Source organism: Arvicanthis niloticus, chromosome 23, assembly GCF_011762505.2.
Source record: "Arvicanthis niloticus isolate mArvNil1 chromosome 23, mArvNil1.pat.X, whole genome shotgun sequence".
Taxonomy (NCBI): Eukaryota; Metazoa; Chordata; class Mammalia; order Rodentia; family Muridae; genus Arvicanthis; species Arvicanthis niloticus.
This window is the reverse complement of record NC_133430.1, coordinates 8426422-8453273: the sequence shown is the minus strand read 5'-3', so window position 1 is coordinate 8453273 and position 26852 is coordinate 8426422. Positions and strand designations below refer to the sequence as shown.

Genomic DNA, 26852 nt, shown 5'->3' with positions numbered 1-26852 from the left:
GACTCATTTTCTTAGGCGAGGGACCTTGAGAGACCTGAGAGAAGGCACACAGCGTCATAGTCATTCTTGCAGACAGTGTCTTGTATGTTTACACTTTTATAGGTCCATGGTTAAAGCAGTATGAAGGCTGGGGCGTTGTCAGTGTAGAGTGCGTGCGTCACCTACTGGGCATTAGACCCTGGGTTTGACTGACAGCACTGGAAAAAGTATCTCTTTATTAAGCCAGTATGGAAATATATTGGTCTCACTCCACACTCAGCTTGCTTTAGGTGGTCAGGGACAGTCTTGCCAAGGATTTGACATTCAGGTGGGACCCTCGTCCCAAGGGTGCCAGGCAGGTGTTGGGCATTTGGAGCGGGAGAGTGAGGGCAAGTGACTGGGCAGGCAGGTTTGCAGAGTAGGAGAAGGTGGCTGTGCACAGCATGGGGTATGACAGATTCCAGATCCCTACCTCTGTGGGTCCCTGGAGCCAGGTCACATCTCCTCCTCTTAGCTTCCCCATTGATGTGTTGTGGAGAGCTCTATCCAGACTCCTATGATCCTCAGTTCTCTTGCTGCTAAAGGTCACAGCGCTGTGATTCCTTTCCTACCCCTGGGAACCAGGCTGGCAGGTTTGCTCAAATTTGTGGTCAACACTGATCAGAAAACCCTCCTTCCTCTCTGTTTCCACTTCTCAGCAGGAAGTGTTGGCCTAGAAAAATAAACTTTCTCTGAAGGGCTAGATATAACTGTCCTAGGCTTTATGGGCCTAAAATATTTGTATGGTTTGTCACAGCCACCTGCTGTGCTATTGTAGGCGAGAGCAGCCTTAGACAATGGCAAGCAAACGGGTGCTACCTTCTCACAAAACCTCTCACAGAGTAGGTGGAGGCAGGGCAGTGTGGCCCAAGGACATTACTTTCTGGCCCTGGTCCAGGGCGCATCCATGCAACTGGCCATGTAGAGAAACTGGTGAGATGCTTGGTTATGTCAGCAGTCTTGGACTCCCATCTGAAACCAGCCCTGGTTAGCTCAGGGCAAGGAGCATCCTTTGTGTTTGACTCTGTTCACCATCGTGAACCCCTTGTGATCCCAATGGCTTGGCCCTGCTCTATGGCATAGTGAATTTTTAGAGTTGCAGAGTTTGAATGAAGGAAACGTGCTGTTTGTTCAGTGTAGTAATCCCTTATATGGTAAGACGCTTGGGAGTGAGGCTTTGTCACCAAGCCAGTTGCTTATTTTGCTGGTTGAATGAATAATTGTAAAGCACAGAGACTAACAAGCACCCGTGTCTCTGTTGCCCAGAATTATGTCACTTCACATTTAGGAGGAGCATGCCTGCTGCACAGGAGGTTGTGGGGAATAAAAGTGACAGTTGGACTTTGGATGAGGCATTGCCTATTAGAAACACACCCTTCCTTGATACCTATGTTGTCCCTCCGTGGTAGCCTGTGCCACCATGCCCAGAAGCTGTTGGGAAGACATGGCCATTTGCCCTGTACCCACTGTGGTAATAACAGAAGTCAGCAGGGTCCTGCCTGGGTGGTTCATTGTCCCTGCTCCTCATGGCGACTGATATTCTACTTTCCCTCCTCTCAAGAACTTCCCCTTGAAGGATCCAGAATCCAAGTTCTTGGGCCCTGAAAAGGTCAGAAAGATAGCTGCCCTGTGCCTTAGGATACCTTAGATCACCCTGAAGCTGCCAGAGGTTCCCTAGAGATGCAGGTAGTAGGGCCATAGTTTGCACTCAGAACTCTCAAGAGGAAAGTCATCTGTCTTGAGTTTGATAAACAACATTGTGTTTGAGACTGGTTTGTCAGATGCAAGAAGGCTAAGGGAAACCCTGGGCTGTTTCATGTGGCTGAGCAATTAGCCCAAAGCACGTCCGCCATGGTCTTCAGTCCAGGACAGTGGCCAGGGGGAAGAACCGAGTCTGAGAACTTCCGCAAGCCAGGCAGGAAACAGCACACACTCCTAGACAACAGGCAGCTTTAAGACTTGTCTCACTTTGATTTGATGAGCGAGCCCCTGACCTGCAGAAGCCCCTGCTGCTTCTCACTAGCTAGCCCGTCAGTGATAGGCTGTGCTGGGGCTCCCCAAACCATGGATGTTTGTAGCAGCAGACCTAGAAAGGGACAAGGATGCTGGAGAGCAGAGAAGCTTCATCACCTCCTTCCGGAATATTCCCTCAGCTGAGGGAAGCTCACAGCCACCAAGCAGCCACTGTTTGTTACCCTCCCACTAGCCTGCACTCAGTGGATCCATCCTGGCTTCATATCCATGCCGTTCCTCTTGTGCCTGGATCAGACTTCATCCTAAGGCGGTAACATGAGTTACTGCATCAGCTGAGGATGCCCAGCTGGCTTCCACCTCTGGCTGTTGTAGACAGGGCTTCTGCAACTGTGTGTGAGCAGGCTTTTCTCTGTGTGCCCATTGTGAGTCCTTGTGGATATCTTCCAGGGGGTGGGGTTGCTGGATCACATGGTGATTGTGCAGTTCACTTACTGAGGAATTCCAGCTCCTCCCCAGCCCCCAACACACACACGCACGAGGGCGCCAGGTATTGCTATCTTTCATTTGTTTGAACATTGTCTATGCTGATGCTGGTAGCTGGTGAGGCAGACCATCTTTCTGTGTGCCTGTTGTCACTGAGTGTAGCCTTCCTCCTGTTGAGTTGTTAGGAGAAGTTTTTGTATTTTGGCTGTTAGCAGACTGCCATCAGATATGCAGTTCACAAACATTTTGTCTTTATCAGTTGCCTTTTACTTTTTATAATGCTTTTTATGTACAAAAATATATTTTTAATGAAATCCAATTTATCTGGTTTCGTTGTTTTCATTATAGTTAGCAGCTTGCTGTCAAATCCAAGGCAATGAGATTTCTCTGTGCTTCTAAGAGTTTTATGGTTTTTCCTGTTGTATCTTGGGTCTTTGGTACATTTTGAAGTAAGTTTTTACATATGCTAAGGGTTAAGGACTCACCCTCATACTTTCCCATGTGTCTGTCCCAACTCTGTCCATTGTCTGTGTGCATTTGTCTGCGGGGTAGTCTTGGTCATTAGTTCTGTCTGACCTACCAGTATGTCAGTCAGATCACACTATCTTGATTAAAATTGTGTCTTAGAAGATGTTAACAGATATGCAAAAATAGCTTGGGTGTGGAAAAACAAACTGCTTGGCATTTGTGCATGTGCGGGGTGTATGTGCAGGCATGTGCAGTGTGTGCATTCAAGCCGTTACACGGAGGTGGGCATGGAAGTTGAATAGCGAGAGTCTGCAAGTAGAGTGGAGACAGGTGAGAGCAAGATGCTCAGAGGCTCAGCATCTCTGTAGACAGCTGGTCCGTGAAGGGGAGCACCTGAGATGCCAAGGGTGTGGCAACCTGGCCGCAGGAGTGAGGAGGGAGAGAAAATGGCAAGCAGTCCTGAGCGGTTCCCGAGGTCAAGTCTTAGAAAAGCTTTGGTTAGGGGTGGAAGTGGGATTGGAAGACAAGGCATTGCACATAGAGGGAGCAGGCACTGACACAGCACCCCCTTCTGGGAACAGTTGAGAATCCAGGAGTAGCCTGGTGTGCCTGAAGTAAGGACTGTGTGTTGGGACTAAGGTTCAGAAAGGGACGTCTGGTCGCAGGATGCAAAGAGGGAGAAGAGGGCTGTTATACTCCAGTGTCATCTAGAAGTCCTGGGATCAAACCAGAGAGATATCTAAATATTCTGTTATGAATTATTTTCATGTACACAGGAATGAAGGGGAAAGTTTGATGAAAGTCCTATGACTTGGCTTTAACATCACCAGAGTGCTGCCGGTCTGTTCATCTGGCGCCCTCCCTCCTCTCCCTAGACCCTTCCGAAGCCAGTCAGAGCCCGATGTGTGTTTTGCAGTAAGAACCCTTTGTACTAACACGCATAAGCATAACATGCTAACAAGGTTCAGCCCCTTGCTCACAGTGTGTGCATACAGTGACTGTGGAGATGATGCCCTGCTTCCTCTCCTCCACTTCTGGTGACCAGTCTCCTCCACTCAAGGCCACACATAACAGAGAGTGTGCAGGCTTCTCTGTGCCTGCCTTAGCTTACTTAGTCTGGGGTCCCCCAGCTCCCTTGCTGTTGCATAAATGGTGGTATTTTATTTATTAATGGCTGAATGCTATTCCAGTGTGCATCTGTTGCAGAGCACCTGGGCAGATCCTGGATTGTCGAGAGGCTGCAGGAAACCTGAGTGTGCGGGTACCTGTGCTGTGCTGGTTTGACTTCCTTGGGATACAGAACCAGAAGTGAGATGGCTGAATCATATGGAAGGGCTATTTTTAGTTTAGTGAGGAACCGCAATTTTGTTCTACATAATGGTGCTAACTTACATCCTACCAGCAGTGTGCAGTTTTCCCTTCCTCCACATCCTCACTAGCTTTGATGGGTGTGTGTGTGCGTGTGTGTGCATGTGTGTGTGCATGTATGTGTGTGCACACATGTGTATGTGTGTATGTGTATGTGTTCATGTGCATGTGTGTGCATGTGTGCATGTATATGTGTACACACATGTGTATATGTGTATGTGCGTGTATGTGCGTGTATGTGCGCATGTGCATGTGTGTGCACATATCTGCATACATGTGTATATTGTTGTACATATATATACATGTGCATATATGTGAATGCATATATATATGCATGCATCTGTTCACAACTTGGAGGTGAAGCAGCAGCTTATACTTTTGATCAATATTTCTTTGATTGTTAATAATGCCAGGTATTTTCACATATTTGTTGGCTCTTTGTGTTTTGAGGTGAGTCTGTTCAGATCACCTGCCCATTCTTCATTGGATTGTCTGCTTTTGATTTCCTATTCCCTGTGTATTCTGGACATTACCCTTCTGTTGGATGACTAGCTGACAGACATGGCCTCTGTTTATGGGTATCTCTTCCCTGTTTTGTTTCCTTCACTGTGTAGAAACTGTCAGATGCAATCCTGTTTGCCAGCTCTTGAGTGTTTCCTGTGGTTGGAGACTCTTTAAGCAGAACCAAACTGCTGTCGGTACCTCTTGAGAGTGAGCAGAGGATGGCTACCCAGGCTGCTAGCGTCATTAGCTTCGGTTGGTTGACAGTAGTTTATCCAGTCCTCTATACAACTGCAGGGCGGCAGAGCTGTGGAAGATACTAGAAGGCAGAACTGCTCAGTGTAGAGTGCAAGGATGGAGGATCCAGGCAGGGTTGGTATCACTCAGGAGTGGGGAAGCTGGCTGGGTGAGGCTGAAGCCTGTCTCGGCTAGTGTGCGGGACGTTGGGTTCGCCCACATCTGAATCTTTCACTGTGGACTCCAAAGGAAAGACCCCAGCTGTGTTATTCTCAGTACACATAGGAACTGTTAGAGAACGTTCAGGAGAGGAGTGCGCTATCTCAGTGCACATAGGAACTGTTAGAGAACTTGCAGGGGGGAGTGGGCTATCTCAGTGCACACATAGGGACTGTTAGAGAACTTGCAGGAGAGGAATGGGCTATCTGTCCAGAGGCTGCAGGGAAATTCTGTGTGGGCAGCACTCGTTCCAGGACCGACTGTGAGCGTGATGGCGTGGCCATTAAGGAGGAATACTTGTCCAGAGTCAGTCATTTCTCAGGGCTCCTTGCTTTTGCCTTTTGTGCCTCCTCCATCTCCTTAGACCTTGATTCTGGCTTCATCTCCATTTCCAAGTGGCTCCTGGCAGACCTCACACTGTTTACCCACATGGAGTCACTCACATAGTTGGTTGGCATCCATGCCTCAACCCATCTCTCCTGTTGTGCCGCTCCAGGTGTAGGTCCAGCTCAGCTGTTGTCCAGCTGTGGCTTCCTTCCTGTGGGCCCTGTCCTCGCAGCACCAGGCACAGTCAGCCCTTCCATACTGGAAACAGCTGCCCCTGCCGCCTGTGCCCTTTCTCCTTACTCTCCCTCCAGCCAGATACTGACATGCTGCTGCTCACGGTCCCCTGCTCCATCTGAGCTCTGGTTTACTTCTCTCATGCTGCTCAAGAAGACCAGCCTCACCTAGCCATGACTGCTGTGCTGCAGCCGTTGGCATTACAGCCGTCCGTCTGTCCTGGAAGACACCTTTTGTGAGGCCACACTCCCCTTCACCACTGTGCTCAGCCCCCTTGTCCCCTCCTCTCCCTCCTTGTCTGTTTGTCTTCATTGGCCAGGTGATCATTCACATGGCTTGATGTTGTTGACTTCCAGTGTCACATGACCGGTCCCAGTGCACTTCCCAAGTGTCTAGTGGGTGTCTGGCAGGATTGTCCTGAGCATCAAGACACAGTGAGGAAGGTGACTGAGAGTTTGTTTCATGGGCAGGGTATATGAGCATTGTATGTGTATGCCTGCATGACAGAAGAGGGCACCACACCCATTACAGATGGTTGTGAGCCACCAGGTGGTTGTTAGGAATTGAACTCAGGCCCTCTGGAAGAGCAGTCTGTGCTTTTAACCACTGAGCCATCTCTCCAGCACCCCCGAGTCTTATTCTTATGAAAAGAAAAGAAAATACATTCTGGAAGAAGCAGGGAGAGGGAACTCTGGCCTCTTCTTTCTGAATGTAATGGGATCACCACATTGGCCCTCAAACATTTCAGTCACATTGAACTTCCTGCTTTGCCTTCCTGCAGTGCCGACTGCCACTGACTTCACCTGTCCCCTCAGCCAGAAGGGAGGCGTTCACTCTCCCCTGGTCTCTTCTCCACTCCCACCCCCCACACCTGCCTCATCCTCCAGCCCGTGTGGTTTGGCCGACAGTCTGACACTGGCTGGTTTCCACACTTAGCTGCACTACCTGCCCAAGCCAGTCTCTGAACTTCTTCTTTATAGTTGAAGCTACAGCCTTCTCGGGGCTGGAGCCCACAGAGCCAGAGTGTCTTTTAGAGAGTCCCACCCCATTACTGCCACACTGCTCCACCTCATCTGGAGCTCTTCCTTCCGTGGAAGGTCCATGTCTCATCCAGGCTGTTGGTCTGTGCACTGCTTTGGAAGGCCCCTGTGCCTTTCCAGTCTTCTGTCTCCCTGTCCCTCTCTGGGTGAATGACCCACAGCCATGCCAAGGCCATGGTAGAGGGTGTGGAATGGAGGTGAGCACTTTCCTTCAGAAAAGCTCTTCCTGGCTGGCAGCTCTTAGATCCTCACAAAATTGACAAAGTGGCTAGACATGCCCTGGTAATGTGCCCTTACCATTGACAGAGTGTAGGATCCTAGCATTCGGCCAAAAGTGCTCAGGCATAACCTGCCGTGACGTGGTATGACGTGCTGTGACGTAGGAAGGCTGTGGAGGTGCTATGGGGGAGTAAACAGCATGGCAGATGAGGACCTGGAGGAGCTACAGGAGGAGACATGGTGGTGGGCCAGGCCTGGAAGCAGACATGTAACCACCGTGAAACTGGAAGAAACTGTCACATTGGATAAACACAGAGCAGTGGCCAGATTTTCTCTCTGGAAGTTTTCTGCCTCCTTGCCTCCTAGTAGGTGAAGGCTCTGGAGAGGTCCAGGGGGAGGCAAACTCAGCAGGGTCCAAGGGAGGGGAGCTGATGGCTTGGTGTCCACAGAGGTGATAACCACCTCCTTCCCTTAGACATTGAAAACCTTACCTCAGCTTGTTTCCCTGCAGGGTGGCTGGCTAGCCTCTGGATTTGATTCAATTCTGTTCTGTGGGTTAACCAGACCATCTCCAGTCTTATCCTTGGTTATATAAGATGCAGTTTGTTTCCCTGCTGGGTATGAAGCAGCCTTGGAGTGTCTTTCTACTGTTGTTCCTCAAGGTCCTTGTCTGTGAGGTGCTGGGCTGGCATTGTAGACCTGGGAGGTGGAGGTCGGAGCAGTCTGCAGTGCACGCACAGGAGCCAGGAACACTCTGTGAGACTGTCCTGGAGGCTGTGCAGCAAATTCTAGGACTTTTACATTTTATCATTTTAAATTATGTGTGTGGATGTGTGTGCGCGCACGTGTATGTACATGTACTTGTGCATGCGTGAGTGTAGGTGCTCTTGGAGGCCAAAAGCATCGGATCCCCTGGAGCTGGAATTCCAGGCTATGTGACCTGCCCAGTGTGGGTGCTGGAAACCGAACCCATGTCTACCTGTGGAGCCATCTCTCCAGCTTTTGAAGGAGCAGCCCAGGAAAGCCAACACATAAGTTTTGATTTGGGAGGAGGGCTTCATGGAAGAGGTGAGTTATACTTGGAACTTTCTTTTTAAACTTCTTACTTTAGTCATTTATTTGTATGTGTGTGTACACACATGTCCATGGATATGGCGGTGCATACGTGGAGTTCAGAGGAGAACTTGTGGAAGTCTTCTCCTTCCATCATTTGGGTCCCAGGGATTAAACTCAGGTGGTCAAGCTTGGTAGCAAGCATCTTTACCCATGCTAATCAGTCTCACCAGCCCATGGGCAAGCTATTTATTTATTTATTTATTTATTTATTTATTTATTTATTTATTTATTTATTGTGCCCAAAGTAAGAATGAGAGATCCTTTATTAGTTGTCTGTCACAATAATAAATGCCAAGCGTAGCTGCTTATAACAGAAAATGTTATTTAGCTCACAGCTCTGGAGGTGACTCAGTTCTGGCAAGGACAGAAAGGCAGGTGGCAGTGGTGGGACTGTGTGTAACTTACCATATTTCAGTCCGGGAACAGAAAGAGCTCCATGTACACAGGGACTTTCTGCTCAGCCCCAGCTGTTACAGGTTCCCACCACTTCCATTCCAGCATCCTAGGGTCAAGATCAGACCATACCAGGCATCGAGATCAGAAAGTCCAGATCCACGGAGTGTGTGGGAAGGGCACCAGCCCCCACTCTCAGGTCAGAACTCTGGCTGCTGCTTTCAACCTATCCAAGTGTTCTTAGGCAACATATTAAAACAAAGTGGACCTTTACTGCTTAACAAACATGCATTCCAAGGATGGCAGCCGATAAGCGTGGGGCTCGTGTTGCTGTGACTGGTCTCCGTGGCCCTGTGTGATGATGGGAGGGGCTACGGGTTTTGTATCTTCAGGTTGGAGTTTGTTGGCCTTTCAGTGTGTATGTGTGTGCTGAGGGGTGAGGATGTGCACATGTGTGTACAGCTGTGCTTGTACGTGCATGTGGGTGTATGGAGGCCAGAGGTTGATGGAGTGTCTTCCTTCCCCTCTGTCACTTTCTACCCATTTCAGCCCCACTGATGGCCATTTGAAAGAACATCTGTACAGACACAAGTTCCACTGTTTGGGGCAGACAGGATGCAGCGAGCATGATCTGTCCGTCCATCTTGCCACTGGTGGCTGTCATTTCTAGACAGTGGTAGCTGGAAACCACTCAGGTCAGCTGGTCATATGCAGAAACCCCACCAAGTGGAGGCCCAGAGCCCATACGAGCTCCACAGGATCCCTGAGTCTATGTGGATGACAAGGGCCTCCAGTGGCTTGGCTGTTTCTTCCTTCAGTCTCCTCTGCTCGGCAGGACTAGCTCACTGGCCACAAGGAAGGTGACTAGCTCTGATGATTATCATATCATCAGAGATGTGCCGGCTAGTTGGGAGCCCAAGGTGCATGCAAAGAAAAGCCAGGATGACCAATTCCTAGGCTCAGGGAAGGCACCTGTATGCAGCAGACAGTAGTGAACCAGTGAGAACTGGCTGTCACAGGAGGTGCTCTCTCGCTCCTGTCTCTGTTCAGTGGTTGTAGGAGCATGTGCTCTCCCATCTTACAGTTCTGGAGGGCAGGGCAGAGATTGGAATTAGGGCCCAAGGGGAGGCCCAGGGTGCTGTATCTGCTCACAGCCCCTCCTCTGTTTTTAAGCCACAGCGAGCTTCATCTCTCCCTGACTCTGGACTTGAGGTTCCATTATCTTGTTGTCTTCTGAATTTCAACGTCCTCCTTTCCTTGTTAGGAGTGCTCTGCTGACACCGACCATCTCCATAGTGAGGAAGCCTTTCCTCTCCCTGTTGACACCGGCTATCTCCATAGTGAGGGGTCCTCCCCTCTCTGCTGACCTTGACTTATTCATATCTGCAAAATTCTTTTGCCAAGCAAGCAACATGTTCACATGTCCCAGGGATTAGGATGTGACATTTTTGTGGCAGTCATTACTTAGCCTGCCACATTATGGTAACATTTTAGAAGTCAGCTAGGCAGATGGCTTCCATTTGCAATCAGTACTCAAGAGGCTGAGGCAGAAGGATCACCACTAGTTGGAGATTAGTCTCTGATATGCAGTGCATTCAAGGCCAGCCTGAGCTACCAAGTAAGACTGTCGCCAAACAAAAGAACTCAAAGGTCTTCAGGGGACATAAGTAGTCAGGTGCCTGACTCTTGTAGTAGTCCAGGGTTGCTGAGGATGGGACTTAAGCCTCAGCCTCCAGCGGCTCCAGTTAAGGGGTGAGAAGAACATTGCCCAGAGCAGAGAGAGAGAGAGAGTGTGTGTGTGTGTGTCTGTGTGTGTGTGTGTGTGTACATGTGTGTGTTTTCTTTTTTCTTTTTTTTCTTTTTTTTTTTTTTTTTTTTTTTTTTGGTTTTTCGAGACAGGGTTTCTCTATGTAGCTCTGGCTGTCCTGGAACTCACTCTGTAGACCAGGCTAGCCTCGAACTCAGAAATCCGCCTGCCTCTGCCTCCCAAGTGCTGGGATTAAAGGCGTGCGCCACCACCGCCCGGCCATGTGTGTGTTTTCTACATTTCAGTTATTAGCAATCATTTTAGATAATACATTTTACATGTTCATTTCTTTTTCTTTTTTGAAAACAGATAGCCAGCAGGAAAAACAGCCTCACAGCTGTCCAGTCTTCGACATCTACTAAAATAAAAGTACCAATCCCTCAGCCCGTCGTCGTCGTCCCTGTGAAGAAAGACAAACGGCAGAACTCTTCACGATTTAATGCCAGCAATAATAGAGAACTGCAAAAGCTCCCGTCTTTAAAAGGTAATTCTCACCTGAGACTGAGGAGAAAGGCCGTCTCGAGCCCTGCTGACGCCTTACTTTAATGATCGGGTTTGGTTTTGTTTTCTCCTGTTTCGGTTTTTCCTTGGATCGAATGCCACTTGCTTTACTGTACTAATAGTTTTAATTCCAGAGCTTCGGAGGATAAAAGTCCAATAGCTACATACATTACAAGTACACTGCAGTAAGAAAATGAGGGAAATTTAAAATCCTGAAAGCTCTAAGGAAGCAGCTGTTTCTCTTTCATGTGAGTCTCTGGCTTGTCTCCAACACCGGCCTTTAGAAGGGGTTACTCCAGGTCATTGCCAGAGTCCAGGTGGGGCTTGCTCCTTTAACCATGGCCGGCCAGATCAGCCCCTTACCTGTGACCAGCCGTGGCCTAGGACTCTTCACTGGGAACTGTTCCCCTTGGCACAGCCGTCTCTCCGCCAGAGAACCTTTAAACTCTTAGGTTTCCTCCAGGAGGCTTCTGTGTTGAGGTACTTAAGACTTTGACAAGGACAATGGTTCAAGGCCGTGGTCAGGTGTGAGCCTCTGATGGTCTTTACATATTCTGAGATCTAAAACCGATACACAGAGTAGCTGTCGGAGTCTGTCATACCTGAAGTTTGTAATGATGGATGGTTTTATTAATCTTGACTGAATGTGTAGAGAGTCAGAAGTTGGTCTTCTTTAAAGTTGATCCGCAGGGCCAGGGCATAGCAGAACTCCATGCGGATGTGCTTGGGGGAGGAGCCAGTGAGGGCTCTCTGTCCTTCATTTTCTAGTAGGTGGGCAGCCATTCTCTGGATACAGGTGTTGTAGCTATAGGGGCATGGCACCAACCAAGCCTGAATCCCTATCACTGCTTTTCCAGACTCAACATCTGGGCATTGAGGGGATGCAGATGAACCCTTTTACACTGCCTCCAGGAGACCAAATCGGAGAGGTGTGGTGTCCGGTTGAGAAAGGCTCAGAATAACTGCATGGAGCCTGCCTTCCCAAATGTCCCAGCCTGGTGCATGTCATAGGGCATGTTAGAGATGTCCTGCCCATCTCACACAGGTCAGAGCCCAGGAAGAGCTCAGCATAGGCTGGACTGTGATTTCTAACTTGGGATCCTTACCTATTGGAAGAAGTCTGTGACAGGCTCCTCGTAGTCTCTGCTCTGCCTCCACCTGTGCTCTCCGTGTCTGTCTCCACCTTTCTCCTTGCACCAGCGCTTTCTCCTACAGCATCCTCTCTCTCAGCAGACCCAAGGTGTGTTGGAGCAAGACCTCAGTGCTCTCTCCCCAGAGCACTGGGCAGCCTTGGGTGTTTCCTGCCATCATCCTATGACAGGATTGTTACGCCTGGATTTCAGAATAATCAAATAGGGTGACCTTTGTGCCCATGAAGTGGGCTCAGCTGGGCCATGCACTTTGTGATGATCTGTGTCGTCCTCCTATAGTGGCCCCATGAAATGTCTGTCACTCTGTAACAGTCTCGTGGGGCCTCTGACTGTCTCTTCTCCTCTCCCGTATCTGAGGGTTACATCCTCTTCTTCTGACTGTTTCAGCTCACTACCCCTTCATCTCCACTTTCAAGGTAATTATCTGATTTTTTAAATACTTTTTTTATGAAGTCAGATACTGAATGTTGTTCATTTTTGTGTGACACTAATAGAAAGCAGTGTGCTCTTGTGAAGAGAATGGCCTTACCTCTCCTCTTAGGTCTCCAACTTCAAGTTAGATGGTCTCCCTCTTTTACAGTTTCATTGAGACACATGTTATATACCTAAGATCATCTATCATTAGTGGAAGTTTGAATAAGTTGTTTAATAAATGTGTACAGGTATAAAACCATTTCATGCTCAAGTGTTAAGATGGTTCCTTCATCTTTCAGTTACTTTGTGCCCCGTTACTGTCAAGCCCTACTCCCGCCCCATGTATAGGTGACTGCTGATGTGCGTTCTGTCTGGATTTGAAACTGTGAATGATCTCTCTCTCTCTCTCTCTCTCTCTCTCTTTCTCTCTCTCTCACACACACACACACACACACACACACACACACACACAATCTTATCTTATGTGTATGGGTGTTGTCTGTACATAACTTGTGTGTTGTATCTGAGGAGGCCAAAAGTGGGACTCAGATTCCCTGAACTGGACTTGAGGTGCCTGGGAGCTCCTGTGTGGGAGCTGAGTCTGCCTCAGGGCCTTTGGATGAGTAACCAAGTGCCCTTCACGAGCCACTCTCCAGCCCCGTGTGGATTTTTTAAAAAAAGTGATCCTTTTATTTGGCAGTTTCTAAAGCAATAAGAAGCCTCAGCCCCTCGCAAGGATTAAGAGTATTTTGGTTTGTTTGCTTACCTTGTTTTGTTTTTAATTGACACATAATAATTATAGCACTTATTGAGTACAGTGTGATAGTTGGATGTAGGTCTACAATGTGTAGCAACCCAGTCAAAGCAATTAGTATTCCATCTCTTTAAACATTTATCATCTGTCTTTGTAGGTATTTTGAAGTCTATAACAGTTGTGAACTGGACGTCCTGAGGCTACAGAACTTTGGGACTTAGCTCTTCTGTAACTGTCTGAGCACCCATTATCCTTCCAGCCGGGCTTCCCCTTTACCGTCTCCATCCTCTCGTAACTACTCGTTTTCCTTTGGGTTCTGTGAGAGCAGCTGTTTGGGTACCACATTCTTGGTCTCAAACATGCAGCCTTTGTGTGTTCCTGTGCTCCGTTTACTTAACACAGTGTTCTTCAGTAACCCTGTGTTTTCACAAATGAATTTAACATTTTATAGGTCACTAATAGAGACTAATAAGTGTGTACCACATCGCCTGTGTCCATTCTTTTTCAGTGGATACCACAGTTGATATCCTGTCTTGCCTGTTGAAACAGTGTTTCAGTAAATGCAGGCTTGTGCATGGCTTCTTTGGGTACATCACAGAGTGAACTTGGCTAGGTCAGATGGTGGCTCTGTTTCAGTTTGTTGAGGGAACCCCACAGTGACTGTGCTAATTTATAGTCCCAACCATCTCTCACATCTTTTGAACATTTGCTGGGGTTTGCCCTTGAACCACAGGCCATGGAGGAATGGTACCTCTGTCTGATTTGACTCATATCCCCTAGATTTGGGGTCATTTTCTTGTTTGAAAGTCAGGTACCTCAGGGTGTTAGGGGTTGAGTTGCACGTGTGTCTGGATTCTGTCCTATTGGAGGACTTGGTTTTGCACTGTTCTATCTACTTGTCTGTGCACTTCTTACTTTGCTATGTGTGACCATTTGTATATGCTCAGCCGAGGGAGTGTCACTGTTAGCGGGTGTGGCCCTGATGGAATAGGTGTGGCATTGTTAGAGTAGGTGTGTCACTGTGGGTGTGGCTCTAAGACCCTCATCCTTGTTGCCTGGAAGTCAGTATTCAGCTAGCAGCCTTCAGATGAAGATGTAGAACTCTCAGCTCCTCCTGCACCATGCCTGCCTAGATGCTGTCATGCTCCTGTCTTGATGATACTGGACTGAACCTCTGAACTTGTAAGCCAGCCCCAACTAAGTGTTGTCCTTATAGGAATTATTGTGGTCATGGTGTCGGTTCACAGCAGTCGAACCCTAACTAAGACTCTATGACTCCATTTGTATATTTCTTCTTTGATTACTTCTGCTCCTAGAGAATCATTAGAGAGAATCATGCCCACCCTGCTAGTTTCTTCTGCTAGTTTCCTGGTTTCAAAAACTAGATTTAAATCTTTGATCCATTTCAAGTTAATTTTTATACATTGTAAAAGACAGGAGTCTAGTGTCATACGTCTACATGTGGCTGTCCAGTTCTGTGGATTGATTTATCGGTTTTCAATTCAGTCTCATTAGTCTGTATCAGTTTTACGCCAGTGCTACAGCTTTGTAGACTATATTTGAGGTCGGGTTCTTTGATTCTTTCTGTTTTGTTCCTTCCACTCACAGTTGCTGGGATGGGTCTGAGAGCATATTTCCTCTAGAATACAGAAGGTCCGCCATTGATCCCCAGCATGGCAAGGATATTCTGTGGATCCATATGGATTTGGGTGTTTGCTTTTTTGTTTCTAGTTCTGTGAAGAATGACGTTTAGTATTTTGATAAGAATTATATTGAATTGGTCAGGTTACTTTAGGTAGTATAGGTGTTTATATAATATTTCTTCAGTCAGCCCATGGACGTGGGATCATGTTCTTCCGTCTTAGTGTGTCCCCTCAGATCTGTTTCATTGGTGCTTTGTAATTTCCCTTCCAGAGATCTATCGCCTTCCTCCTTCAGTGTATCCCTGAACACGTTATCACTTACATCCATTATGGGTGGGGTGGCTTTATTATCCGTAAGTTTGTTGTCAAAACATACTAGTTTAATTCTAGTGATCCTAGAATTTATGCTTAATTGGTTGCTTTTTTTTTTTTTTTTTTTTTTTTTTTTTTTGAGATAGTCTCAGTGTGTTTCCCAGGTTTGAACTTGTGAGCCCAAGTGAGGCCTCCAAGTAGCTGGGTCTGCAGGCACACGCCACGGTGCCTGGCTTACTTTGGCTGGCCTTTTCTTTTACTGTACCACTGATTGACTCAAGGACCTTATGCAACATAGGAAAGTGCTCAACCACTGAGCTATATCCCCATCCTTCTTGTGACCTAATTATTTTGCAGCATAGACTCCCTAATTTGGCCACACTATCCTTAAATTTCCCCTGTAGAGCAGACAGGCCCTGCATTTGTTAGCATCCTACCTTAGCCCCCTACAGCTGGGATTGTGGTTTGCAGTGCCAGGGCTTGATTTACACTCATTTTTTTTTTTAAATGTTGATTTTTGTGCTTGGCAACATTACTAAATTCTTACATTATTTTTTTTCTTCTATCAGTTTTAGTAGGCATTTATGTATTAGTGGAATCTTTAAACTTTCTTATATAGGGACTGGAGATGGCTCTGTAGTTAAAAGCACTGGCTGCTCTTCCAGAGAGCCCAGGTTCAAGTCCCAGCACCCACATGGTAGCTCACCCTAGTGGCAGGGGATCTGCCTGAGTCATTGGTCTATTGCTGTGAAGAGACACTATGCCCAAGGCAACTCTGAGAAAGGAAACCATTTAATTAGGGCTGGCTTACAGTTTCAGAGTCTTCGTGCGTTATCATCGTGACAGGAAGCATAGCGGCACATAGCAGACAGGGTGCTGCAGAAGGAGCCAAGATTCTACATCCAGATCCACAGCAGGAAGAGAGAAATGAGACTCCGGCCCTGGCCTGGACTTGTGACACCCCAGAGCCCACCCCCAGGGACACGCCTCCTCCGACAAGTCCGCACCTGCTAATCCTTTCCACCACCACTCCCTAGGAGCCTACAGGTGGGGGTGGGAAGTGGGCTATGTGTAAAGTAGGGTGTGTGTAAAGTGGGGGGATTTTCATTCGAACCACAGCGTGATGCAGCCCCGTTCTGGCTTCCACAGGCACTAGGCACACCTCTGGTGCACAGAAACACAAGCAGACCAAATACCCATACGCATAAAAATAGAAATTACCTGGTTTTAGAAGTTAAGGCTATCAGCTGAGCCTGGTGACACACACCTTAAGATCTAGCACTCAGGCAAGCAGAGACTAATGGATTTCTGTGAGTTCGAGGCCAGCCTGGTCTACAGAGTGAGTTCCAGGACAGCCAGGGCTACACAGAGAGAAACCCTGTCTCAAAAAAACAAAGCAAACAAAAAAGCTCTCTACACGGTAAGGTCATGCCCTCTGCCTGCCATAGCTTCGGTTTGGTCGCCCTTGATTTCTTCCTCCTATTGAATCCTGTCTAGGACATGAAGCTATGCGTAAGAGTGTGAAGGTGACATCCTCATGTTGCTCCAGACCTTAAGGAACTGCTTTCAGCTTTTCCCATTTAACACACATAGCCTTTGTTGTGAAATGTGTCGTTCTGTGCCTGTCCTCTTTCTTCCTCCTCCTCTTCTCTTTCCTCCCTTCCCCCTCTTTTCTTTTCTTCCTTCTTCTTCTTTTTTTTTTTTTACTGGAACCTGTAAGGGTCTATGATTCACCAAAGAATGATACCCCAGACTCAAATAGTATGTAAACACAAAGAATGTTTTATTCTGCAGAAGTCTGCCTTGCTGGGGTCTCCCATTACCAGACTAGAGAGACACCCAAGTAAGCTCACAGGCCTGATTTAAAGCATGTTAGGGAATTCCAGGGTAGGTGACCTCTATGCTAATCTGTTGGGTCCATCTCTCCAGACATTCCATTACCAGGGTGTGGGGGCTGGAAACTTGCTGGGGAGGTCTGGAAACTGCTGCTGACCCGTTGTCCTTGCCTCAGGCCAGGTGGCGGGGTGGGGCAGCTTTTGAGGACTTGCCTAGAATTGCCCAGTTCTTGGAAACAGGGATTTAGGCCTAGTCTCCTTTTTTTTTTTTTTTTTTTTTTTTTTTTTTTGAGACAGGGTTTTTCTGTGTAGTCCTGGCTGTCCTGGAACTCACTTTGTAGACCAGGCTGGCCTCGAACTCAGAAATCCACCTACCTCTGCCTCCCAAGTGCTGGGATTAAAGGCGTGCGCCACCACCGCCCGGCTAGGCCTAGTCTCCTTAGCTGCCAATTTGAAGCCTGTCAAACAATCAGCCTAGCCTTCTCAGAACCCACTAACTAAATTACAAATTAAAAGTATGTGGAAGAGGCTGGCCTCAAACTTACAGAGACCCAACCTGCCTCTGCCTTCTGAGGGCTGGGATCACAGACATGCACCATCACAGAAAGTGATTCTTCCTGTATCTGTTGTCAAGATGAGCATAAAGTCTTCCTGTCCTTCATTCTGTTAATGGATAAGTTGATGGTTGTAAATGTCAAGTCATTTTTGCCTCTCTGTTGTTATGTCTCATAGATTTTGGCATGCGTTCTCTTTCTCTCTCTCTGTCTCTCTGTCTCTCTGTCTCTCTCTCTTTCAAGATTTATTTATTATATGAATGCTGTCTGCATGTACACCTGAGTGCCAGAAGTGGGCATTGGATCCCATTACCAATGGTTGTGAGCCACCATGTGGTTGCTGGGAACTGAACTCATGACTTTTGGAAGAGAAGCCAGAGATGTTCACCTCTGAGCCATGTCTCTTGCTTCCTCCATTTTCATCTTTTAAGATGTATTAACTTTTATTTTGTGTGTATGAGTGTTTACCTGCATGTATCTAAGTGTGTTAAGTACATTGCCTGGGGAGGCCAGAAGTTGTTGGATCCTCTGGCACTGGTGTTTCAGGCAGTTGTGAGGTGCCTGTGGGAGTTAGGAATCAAACCTAGGTCTTCTACAAGAGCAACAAGGATTCATTACCACTAAGCCCTCTCACCAGCCTTCTGCCCCCCAGCTTTAATTTTTTTTTTAACACAAACTTTGTTCATGGCTTATTTTGTTCATTTATTCCTGGTTGAATTTGAACTGTTAGAAGTCCTTCAGTGAAGCTAGGCAGTGGTGGCGCACACCTTTAATCCTAGCACTTGGGAGGCAGAGGCAGGCGGATCTCTGTGAGTTCTAGACTAGCCTGGGGTACAAAGTGACTCCAGGATAACCAGGGCTGTTACACAGAGAAACCCTGTTTGGAAAAACCAAAATTAAAAACAAAAGTCCTTCAATGTTGTTGTATTGTGAATGTGTCCTGTCCCTACAGATCTAGAAAGCTCCTGTGTGTCTTTATGAATTCTGCTTTAGAACACACAGACATGTCTAATTGTTACGTAGTCTTATTGAAGTTATCCACCCCCATTACCTAACGTTGCTTTAAATCTCTTTTTAGAATTTTTCTTACCTCGGTTCTATTTTATCTGATATAAGTATAGCAGTTCCGGCCGCTTTGGGGTTCTTTTTGTGTGGATGTCTTTTTGTGTGACATCGTTTTTGATCCTTGAACTGCAGTCTGTTTGCTTTTAACTGTGCAAGTGAGTTTCTCGTAGGTGTCGTGTGGGCGGGTCTTGTCTTTATTGTACTGCTCTCCGGACCTGTGGAATTACCTATTTTCATCCCGGTCGTTACTGGGTCGAAGTCTTGTCACTCTGTGGTCAGCTGCTTGTGCAGCGTTGCTTCTTTGTCTCTTACTCATCATGTTTTGACATTTTCTTTTTAGTACTGATACTTTAATAACTGCTTTTCCCATGAATTTTATACTTAGGCATTTTTAAAAAATCACTAGTAGCTATCTTTATGTTTCCTTAAGCAAGCCTTATGAAGGTGTTCTAGTGATGATGACTTCCCTCAATGGTCTGCTTCTCTTGGAGACTTCAGTTCTTCATTCCAAGGAATAGCTCTGCTGCCATGGTGGGGCCCATCTCCAGTCACAGCACAGAGAGAAAAGGGACATCCCTAGCTCCCTCTGTGGGAAGGGAAAGTGGTGTGTCCTTTCTGGAAAGCACTGGCAGTCTCTCTAAAGCTAAACAGAAACTCACCATGCAAAACAGCAAGTCCACTCTGTGTACACAAAAGAAATTAAAATGTGTGTTCATGCAAAGACGTACATGAATGGTCATAGGGACATTATTCATGAAAGCCAAGAGGCAACTCAGATGTCTGTTAGCTGCTGAATGGAAAAAGAAGACACAGTATTATCCATGTAAAAGAATACTGCCCAGCATTAAAAAGAGAGAAACCACTCAGCACAGATGAACCTCGCAAACATTACACCTGAGTCCCAGCAAAGCTGTCCTTTTCTTTTGAGACAGGTCTCACTACATAACCCTAGCTGGCCCGAGCTTGCTTATGGAGACCAGGCTGACCTCAAATGGAGCAAGCTAGCTGCCTGCCTCTGCCTCCCAAGTGCTGGCATCAAAGGTGTGTGCCACCAAGCCCACTCATGCCCAGCCTCTCATGGCAGCTCTAGATGTCTTTAACTTGACATTATTGAAATGTAGGGTTTTTGTGTGATTAGACAAGTCCTTTTATTTTATCATAAAATATATTTTATATAATATGTCATCACTACTATAGAAACTAAATACATAGTACACCCCTAATTCTCACTAGCAGGCACAGAATCATCCTGGATTTTTGCAATAAACGTTTCTGAATGCCTGTTCCCTGTTGTCTCACTGAGACTCTCCTGGCGTGTGTCTCTGCAGCCCATCTGTTGACCTTTTAATTTCACATGGTTGTTTTTTCATTTCTGGATGTTGTAGTTGACTTTTTTATTTTAAATTTGCCTTGTGGGCTTGGGAGATAGCTTGGTAGGTTGTAATGCAAGACACACCAATTTGGGGACCCAAATTGGGTCCAATGCCCATGTAAAATGTGAGGTGTGGCTGTGCTTGCCTTAAGACCAGCCTCCAGGGTCAGAGTTGGGAGTGGCTAGGGATGTGACAGAATCTCTGGGCACCTGGCAACCTACCTAGATAAAAACCAGCCAGGTCTAGGTTCAAAGAGAGACCCTGTGTTGAGGGAATAAAGCAAAGAACAATATAGGAGTACACCTGATGTCTCAGCTGGCCTTGGTACAGGTACACACAAACACAGGCACACACCCACATATGTGTACACATACATGTATATACATGCACACATACACACATGCACATAACACATATGTGTACATATACACAGACCCCCACACATGTACACACATGCACATGTGCTTACACCACACGTGTACATACACATACTGTGCATATGTATACATTCATACACTGTACAAGTGTATGTATGCACATGCATATATTGCACAGACACACACATATACATGTGCTTACACCTCTAATACCCACATCCAAAAGAAATGTCTTACAACTTTAAAATATTTTGCTATCTTCTTGCATGGACTGTCAAACTTGTTTCTTTAAATAGAGCAAACGCTGGTGTTTTCCAGCCTCTGTCAGAAAGACTAACACCGGTAGTTGTGACATCGTGCTCATAATGTCATCTTTCTGCGTGCCTCATTATTTTTATGATGTGCTAATCACCATCCTCAAATATTTTTAACAAGTTGAGGCCTTAGAATGAAAGTCCTCCAGCAGACTTTGTTTTTCTTGGGCCAGAATCCTTTTTCCAAATACTTGCAGTTTAGGAATTCCTTAAACTGTGACACTTGACTAATAAACAGTCCGCTGAGCCAGCTGCTCCTCTCAGGGCCCCACTCACCGCTGTGGATGCTCTAAGTGGAGCCTGTTTGAGCTGGAGTACATCAAAGGTGATGCTGTGTAACTCAGGCGATGACATCCTCATTGTGGAGGCTACATCATCTGTGGTGGCCTAGCAGAAGTGAGGGCACAGGCAGCCTGCTCTGTCACGCAGTCAGTCACGTTCCCCCTATGCAATGCAAAAGCACCATGAGGTCCACTCTGATGTCCTGTCCATGAATCCCATGTCAGCCAGCCATCCTGGCCTTTCTGATCCCTTCAGAGTCAGTGGATTGAGCTAACAGACATTCTTTTTCTTAACAAATGGATGTATGAAAACTAGGTTAAGCACTATTCTGACTTTGGGTTACCAGTTTCCTCTGACCTTTATGAGTGACTATTTTATCATCGTTGATGTCAGCTTTCTTTCTAATGTTAAAGTGCAGGACTTCAACCCTTCCTATGCCTTTAAAAATGTTTCTTAGCTTAGTGTTATTTATTTTATGTGCGTGGCTGATTTCCCTGAATGTATATATGTGTACCATGTCTGTGTCTGGTGGCTGTGGGGGTCAGATGAAGACATCAGATCTCCTAAAATTGGAGTTACAGATGATATGAGCCTACCTGTGTGGGGCCTCCAGACCATGTTGGCCTGCCTGTCCCCATTGTAGCTCACAATGGCCTTCAGCCGCAGCTGCTCCCTGTCACCTGGAGGGAAGGAGACACTGTATAAGGAAGCAGACCCAGAACGCTGGCAACCAGCATAGCTGTCCCCAAACTACACAGGTAAGCTGATAGGAGCTTTACAAAGAGTGGTCAGGTAAGGGACCTGCGGTGCGAATAGGGAAGATCAAACCCTGAAGAGCAGGGAGTGCTCTCAACCGCTAAGCGATCTTTCCAGCCCAGCCTATGCATTTCTGACATGTTTGGAGGTCCTTCGACTTCCTCCTTACTTGAAGGAAAGTCTTTTGTTTAATGATACATAGGTAAGCTAGCTGGCCCCAGGGCTTCCTGCCTGTCTCCTGTGTCTCCATAAACCACTGGAATTACATCTTTACATGGATCTCAGCGATTCGAACTCAGTCTCTCACACTTGCATGGCAGGCGCTTTACCCACTGAGCCAGGTCCCTACCTCCTACCTATTTTTGATACCTTGATTTTTGGCATAGTGAGATGCCCCCCAAGCTCATTATATTTCTCCTCTCAGCCCTGCGGTTTTTCAAAAAGTCTTCGTTCCTTTCAGTGGAGGGCGCTTTGAAAACCAGAATCTGCTGGTGAGGTGAGGGAGGGGTGCTCATTGGTACTGGAACACAGTACTTTTAAGTACTCTCGAGGAAGGGAAGTCAAGAGTATACTGTTAAGTTGCAGTTCATTTGTGGTTTCTGTTTAGGTTTTATACTTTGTCTTATTTTCTTAGACTTTCTGTTTTATCTCTTATTAAATGGGAAAATCTTGATTCCTCCCGTTCCAGATGTAACTGTGGCTGTGTGCTCTACTAAAACAATTGCAACATCAAAAATACTGACACTGTAGACTAGAACTTTGAGTTGGTTTATCTTATTATAGAACTGTTGGCATTTGAATTGGGGTCCCACTAAATATCTGGTGCATGGGGTACGGATACAACTCAGAGGAGAGGTGCCTGCTTACCGAGTGCTAGACCCTGACTGAGTTCCAGCCTCGGCACACATGGCGGGAGGAGGTAGCGGAGAGAGAGCTGCCTTGCAGGATGTGTCCATTCTTGTACTCAGGAGGATACCACGCCTCTCTGCCTGCTGAGGCCATTCTCACCCCCTTGCAGGTCTGTCTCCTTTGCTTTCCAACCATCACAGACTCATCTGTGAACTTCTTTGTAATGTTATGTTGTCCTTGTTCATCTTGGAACCATTCCTTTAAGCTGACTTCTAAGGGAAGAAGTCATGGGTCAGGTTTTGTCCACAGGACTTGCAGATTGGTGGTGTCCCCCTTGTGTGTGAGATGCCTGTCCCCTGTGCTTGTTCGCTGCTGGGTCATACGGAAGCTTCAGTCATTTGCTGTGTGAAGGCATATTTTATAGTTTAACCCAAGAGATTGATTAAAGTCTTCAGGCCTGCTCAGAGAAACATTAGTCCAAGTCAGTCCCTTCATTTGGTGTTTTGGGGTCTGGACAATAGAAGTGCTAAATGTTAAATGAAACACAGGTTGGTTTGGTTGGTTGGTTTTTTGTTTGTTTTTTTAAAGAAACTTATGAAAGTAATAAGTTAATTATGACTTATTTCTTGAGTCTGTTGGGTATGGTGGTATATATATACTTTTAGTCCCAGAAGTCTGGAGGGAGAGGCAGGCAGATCTCTATGAGTTTGAGGCTAGCCTGAGCTACATAGTGAGACCCTATTTCTAAACAGTAACAACAAAACAAAACAAAACAAAAAAATAAAAATAAAAACCAGAAAATCCAGAAGGAGGCCAGTGTGGTAGCTGCAGGCAAGTTGCTAAGTGTGGGATCTCCTTCCACGACGGCGGTGATAGACTTCCTTAGACTGGCTTTTCAGTAGAGGTCAATCCTGCCCTTCTTTGTGAAAGCGCAGCGCTCTACCTTCATGCGCAGACTTTATATTCTAACATGGTTGAAAGTTTTTCTGTAAAGTGCATGTTCTTACTGCTTAACAGTGTCTTCTGCTTATGCTGACGGGAGGTCTGGCTTCTTACCTGCTTGTTGAAGAACAGTAAAATGGATGTGAGCATGTTACCAGGGTGCCTGCCCTCCGTGCAGCAGCACACACATGGCCAGGAAGGGAACTCTGTGCCCTCAGTCTTCTCTGCCCAGGCCTTTATCTTCTCCCTGCATTGATGCTGTCTTCTCCTGATTACCCGTATGCCCTGGTGAGCAGGTACCAGACCACAGTGAGTTCCTAACTACCATGGATGACCACAGGTGACCCCTGGCCAACGTCATAAGTAATAGCCAGCAGCTTGTCGGACAGCTGAACCCGCAGCCAGCCGCTCACTGTCCTGCAGGCTGTCTTTCTCCCTACACCTGTCCTTTGAGCTGCTCGGCCTTTCCAGCAGCAGCCTGGGAAGACCTGACCAGCATCTCACATCTCCTGTGTTGAGCATGAGCTGTCTTCACCACTCACCCAGATTGCTTCAAGCCTCTTGAATTCAGATCTTTATTACCTGTGTGTGTGTCCCTGTGCGTGTAATCTTTATTACCTGTGTCCATGTCTGTGCGTGTGTGTGTGTGTGTGTGTGTGTGTGTGTGTGTGTACATTATGCCTTGGGCATCCACCCTCTGTCCTCTCCCTTCAGCTAAAGACCTGGTTCCCAGGCAACCTGCTTTCCCTTGAGGTATCCCATGGCCCACTGCTCCTACTGTCCAGTGTCTTCTGAACTTCCCTGGCTCAGACCTTCCCTTCATCTTAGAGTTGTGGTAAGAGGTACATAGTGTGCTCATCATGTGACCTACACACCACAGGTGTGCCTTCAGCAGCATGTGCAGTCCCAACCCTCCAGGCCCAGGCTCACTGTTTCCCCAGACTCAACCACCCTTACAGAAGCCTTGCTCTCAACATCCCCATTCCTCCTGCAGCTCTGGTCAGTCCCCACTCTGCTGTCTCTGGGGTTGGATGACTGGTGGGGTCTCCTAAGTGAAATCCTCCTGTATTGTCCTCCATCTGGTTCTGTTTACTTAGCAAGAGGCCCTCAAGGCTCACCAGCACTTTACTCCTTTCTGAGACTAAGTGATATTGAATTGCTTGGACTGACACTTCTTTACTGGACAGCTGAAGTAGTAGAAGACGCTCAAACATGCTGCCCCTTCCCACATGCCGGCCATTGTCCCTGGTGTCTGTGAGGGTGGGACTCCTGTTGCATTTGCTGGAGGAGGGAAGAGCACTGCAGCTCTGGCCTGTCCATCCCTGTCCCCTCAGAGACTGCTGTGGTGCCCAGGATGCCCAGGCACAGGCTGGTTCATGGCTTCCTTCTCCTTGCTCTGCCTTGGGGTTCTTGAAACCGAGATCAGTTGCCCAGCTGACCTGCTGGCGGGATGCTAAGGGTGGAGGCAGACCATACATACCAGCTGGTGTGGAAACTCTGCGATGCTTGAATACTTTCTATATAGTTCATGGGTTTCCTGTCTTCTCAGAGAAAAAAAAAAAAAAGATGTGCGCACCTGCTCTGGTCTGAAAGGCATCCCAGCCCAGCTGTAAGGATTTAAAGTGAGCCCAGGTCTGCATGCAGGAGCTGGACGGAGCAGGCAAGCTTTGTTAGATGAGCCTGGTGAGGTAAGCTCTGGTGGCTCTGCTCAGTCACTGGAGACTTGCTTGAATCAGCTCGAATCAACAGGGCCACCCGAGCCTGTCCCTTTGTCCTTGATGCTGGCAACAGACTTCCCTGGCAGCCTTTGAGCAGAGCTGTGTACTAGGGAGCTTTGATCTGTCTAAGGAAAGTCTATTTTGAACTACAAGTGAAGACAGGTTTTAGGTAAGACTTCTTACCCAGTAAGACCCATAACAGCCGTACTCAACTGGCCAGCCTGATGCCACACACTGCCACCGCAGTGCCACAGGCTTCTTGGTTAAATGCCAGATTGGGGCGGGTGAGAAAGAGAAATCAAATAAAACCTTTGGCTGAATTTAGAAATCAAGATTTGAAGGTTTTGTTCAGAAATACTTCCTAAAATTAAAATCAATGGGATGTATTTACAGGTAGGTTTTTTGTTTGTTTGTTTGGTTGGTTGGTTGGTTTTTAGAGAACAAAACAGAGCAGAAGACCAGAGAATTCAGGCTGCGTTCAGGTCTCCTCCACAGTTGGAAGACTCCAGAGTCTTCATGGAGAGCCCCAGCTCCACTGGCGCTTCTACAGGAGGGCTGACAGTTCCAGCCTCTGACAGTGCAGCCCTAGCCAGGAGGCCTGGAAACTGTTGAGAATCGGTGTAGAAGGTTGTAGCACTGGACGGGTGATGGCTAAAGGCGCAGGCCACTGCATCACCAGCGGTATGGGGGTCTTGTTCACGGCCGTGGGTGGAGCTCCAACTGATGTGATTCAGTGGCATATCCTTCCTCTTAGTTGGCACTGCTAAGAAGCGATGGAAAGTATAGTCAAGGCTCTGACCAGAGGTGGGCCTGCCGTGTGCCCAACCACTTCTTGCCGTACACTGACAGAGTACCCTCCAGGTACTACACACTGTCTAAGGGCTAGCCTGCAGGAGAAAGACACGCCCCTGGGCTGGAGCCCAGTGGTCACTCCAGGGATAGTCTCCATGTAGGTTTTATAAGTGGCTCTGCTGTGTCCCAGTCATCATGTGGAGTCCTTCCAGTATTCAGTTGGTGGACAGAGGCATGTTCTGAGGAGAGTAATGGCTGCACCTGCCTGCTGCTGACCTTGTTGGGACTGGGCTTAGTGGCATCCTGCCTGGGTTTGAACTCACTTTGTGTTTGAACTCAGCAGGGGGAGCATTATGGCATGTTGGAACGCCTAACAGTATTCTGCTGTACTGATGGGTCGATGCCTTGTTCAGCCATCATCAGAGAAGCTTCCTCCTGCAGCAGACAGCAATGGATGCAGAGGTCCACAGTCTTACCTTATAGGCATGCTGCTTTGTCACCAGCTAAAGAAAGAAGCTTCCTGAGCCATCCTCGGCTCCCTCTTCCCATGTGTCCTTCCTTCAGCTCCACTGGAGCAGATGATAGACTACGTCAGCAATGCTGAGAACAGTGAGGTCTCTAAAGAGCAACCAGTGCAACCATGTCACCCCTCAGTGGCCTGGACACTGAGAAATTATGTTGTCTTTCCCACTCATATTTCTAATTTTTACACATGTATGGCTGTGTAAACTTTCACAACCTTCAGTTCCTTTGGCATTAAAGTAGTTCACAGTGTCTTAGAATCATAATAAAATGTCATATTCTCAAAGAATAAAT

The 26852-nt window shown here is 47.2% G+C and overlaps 1 protein-coding gene across 3 annotated transcripts in view; it reads left to right on the top strand.

Moving 5' to 3' along the window:
* Window positions 1–26852, top strand: part of Ppp2r5c (protein phosphatase 2 regulatory subunit B'gamma) — a 131378-nt gene that overhangs the window by 8092 nt on the left and 96434 nt on the right. For all 3 annotated transcript variants that reach the window (XM_076921161.1, XM_076921162.1, XM_076921163.1), the window contains exon 3: window positions 10714–10888. In XM_076921161.1, coding sequence (XP_076777276.1) covers window positions 10714–10888 — 175 coding nt within the window. The remainder of the gene's footprint in view (window positions 1–10713; window positions 10889–26852) is intronic.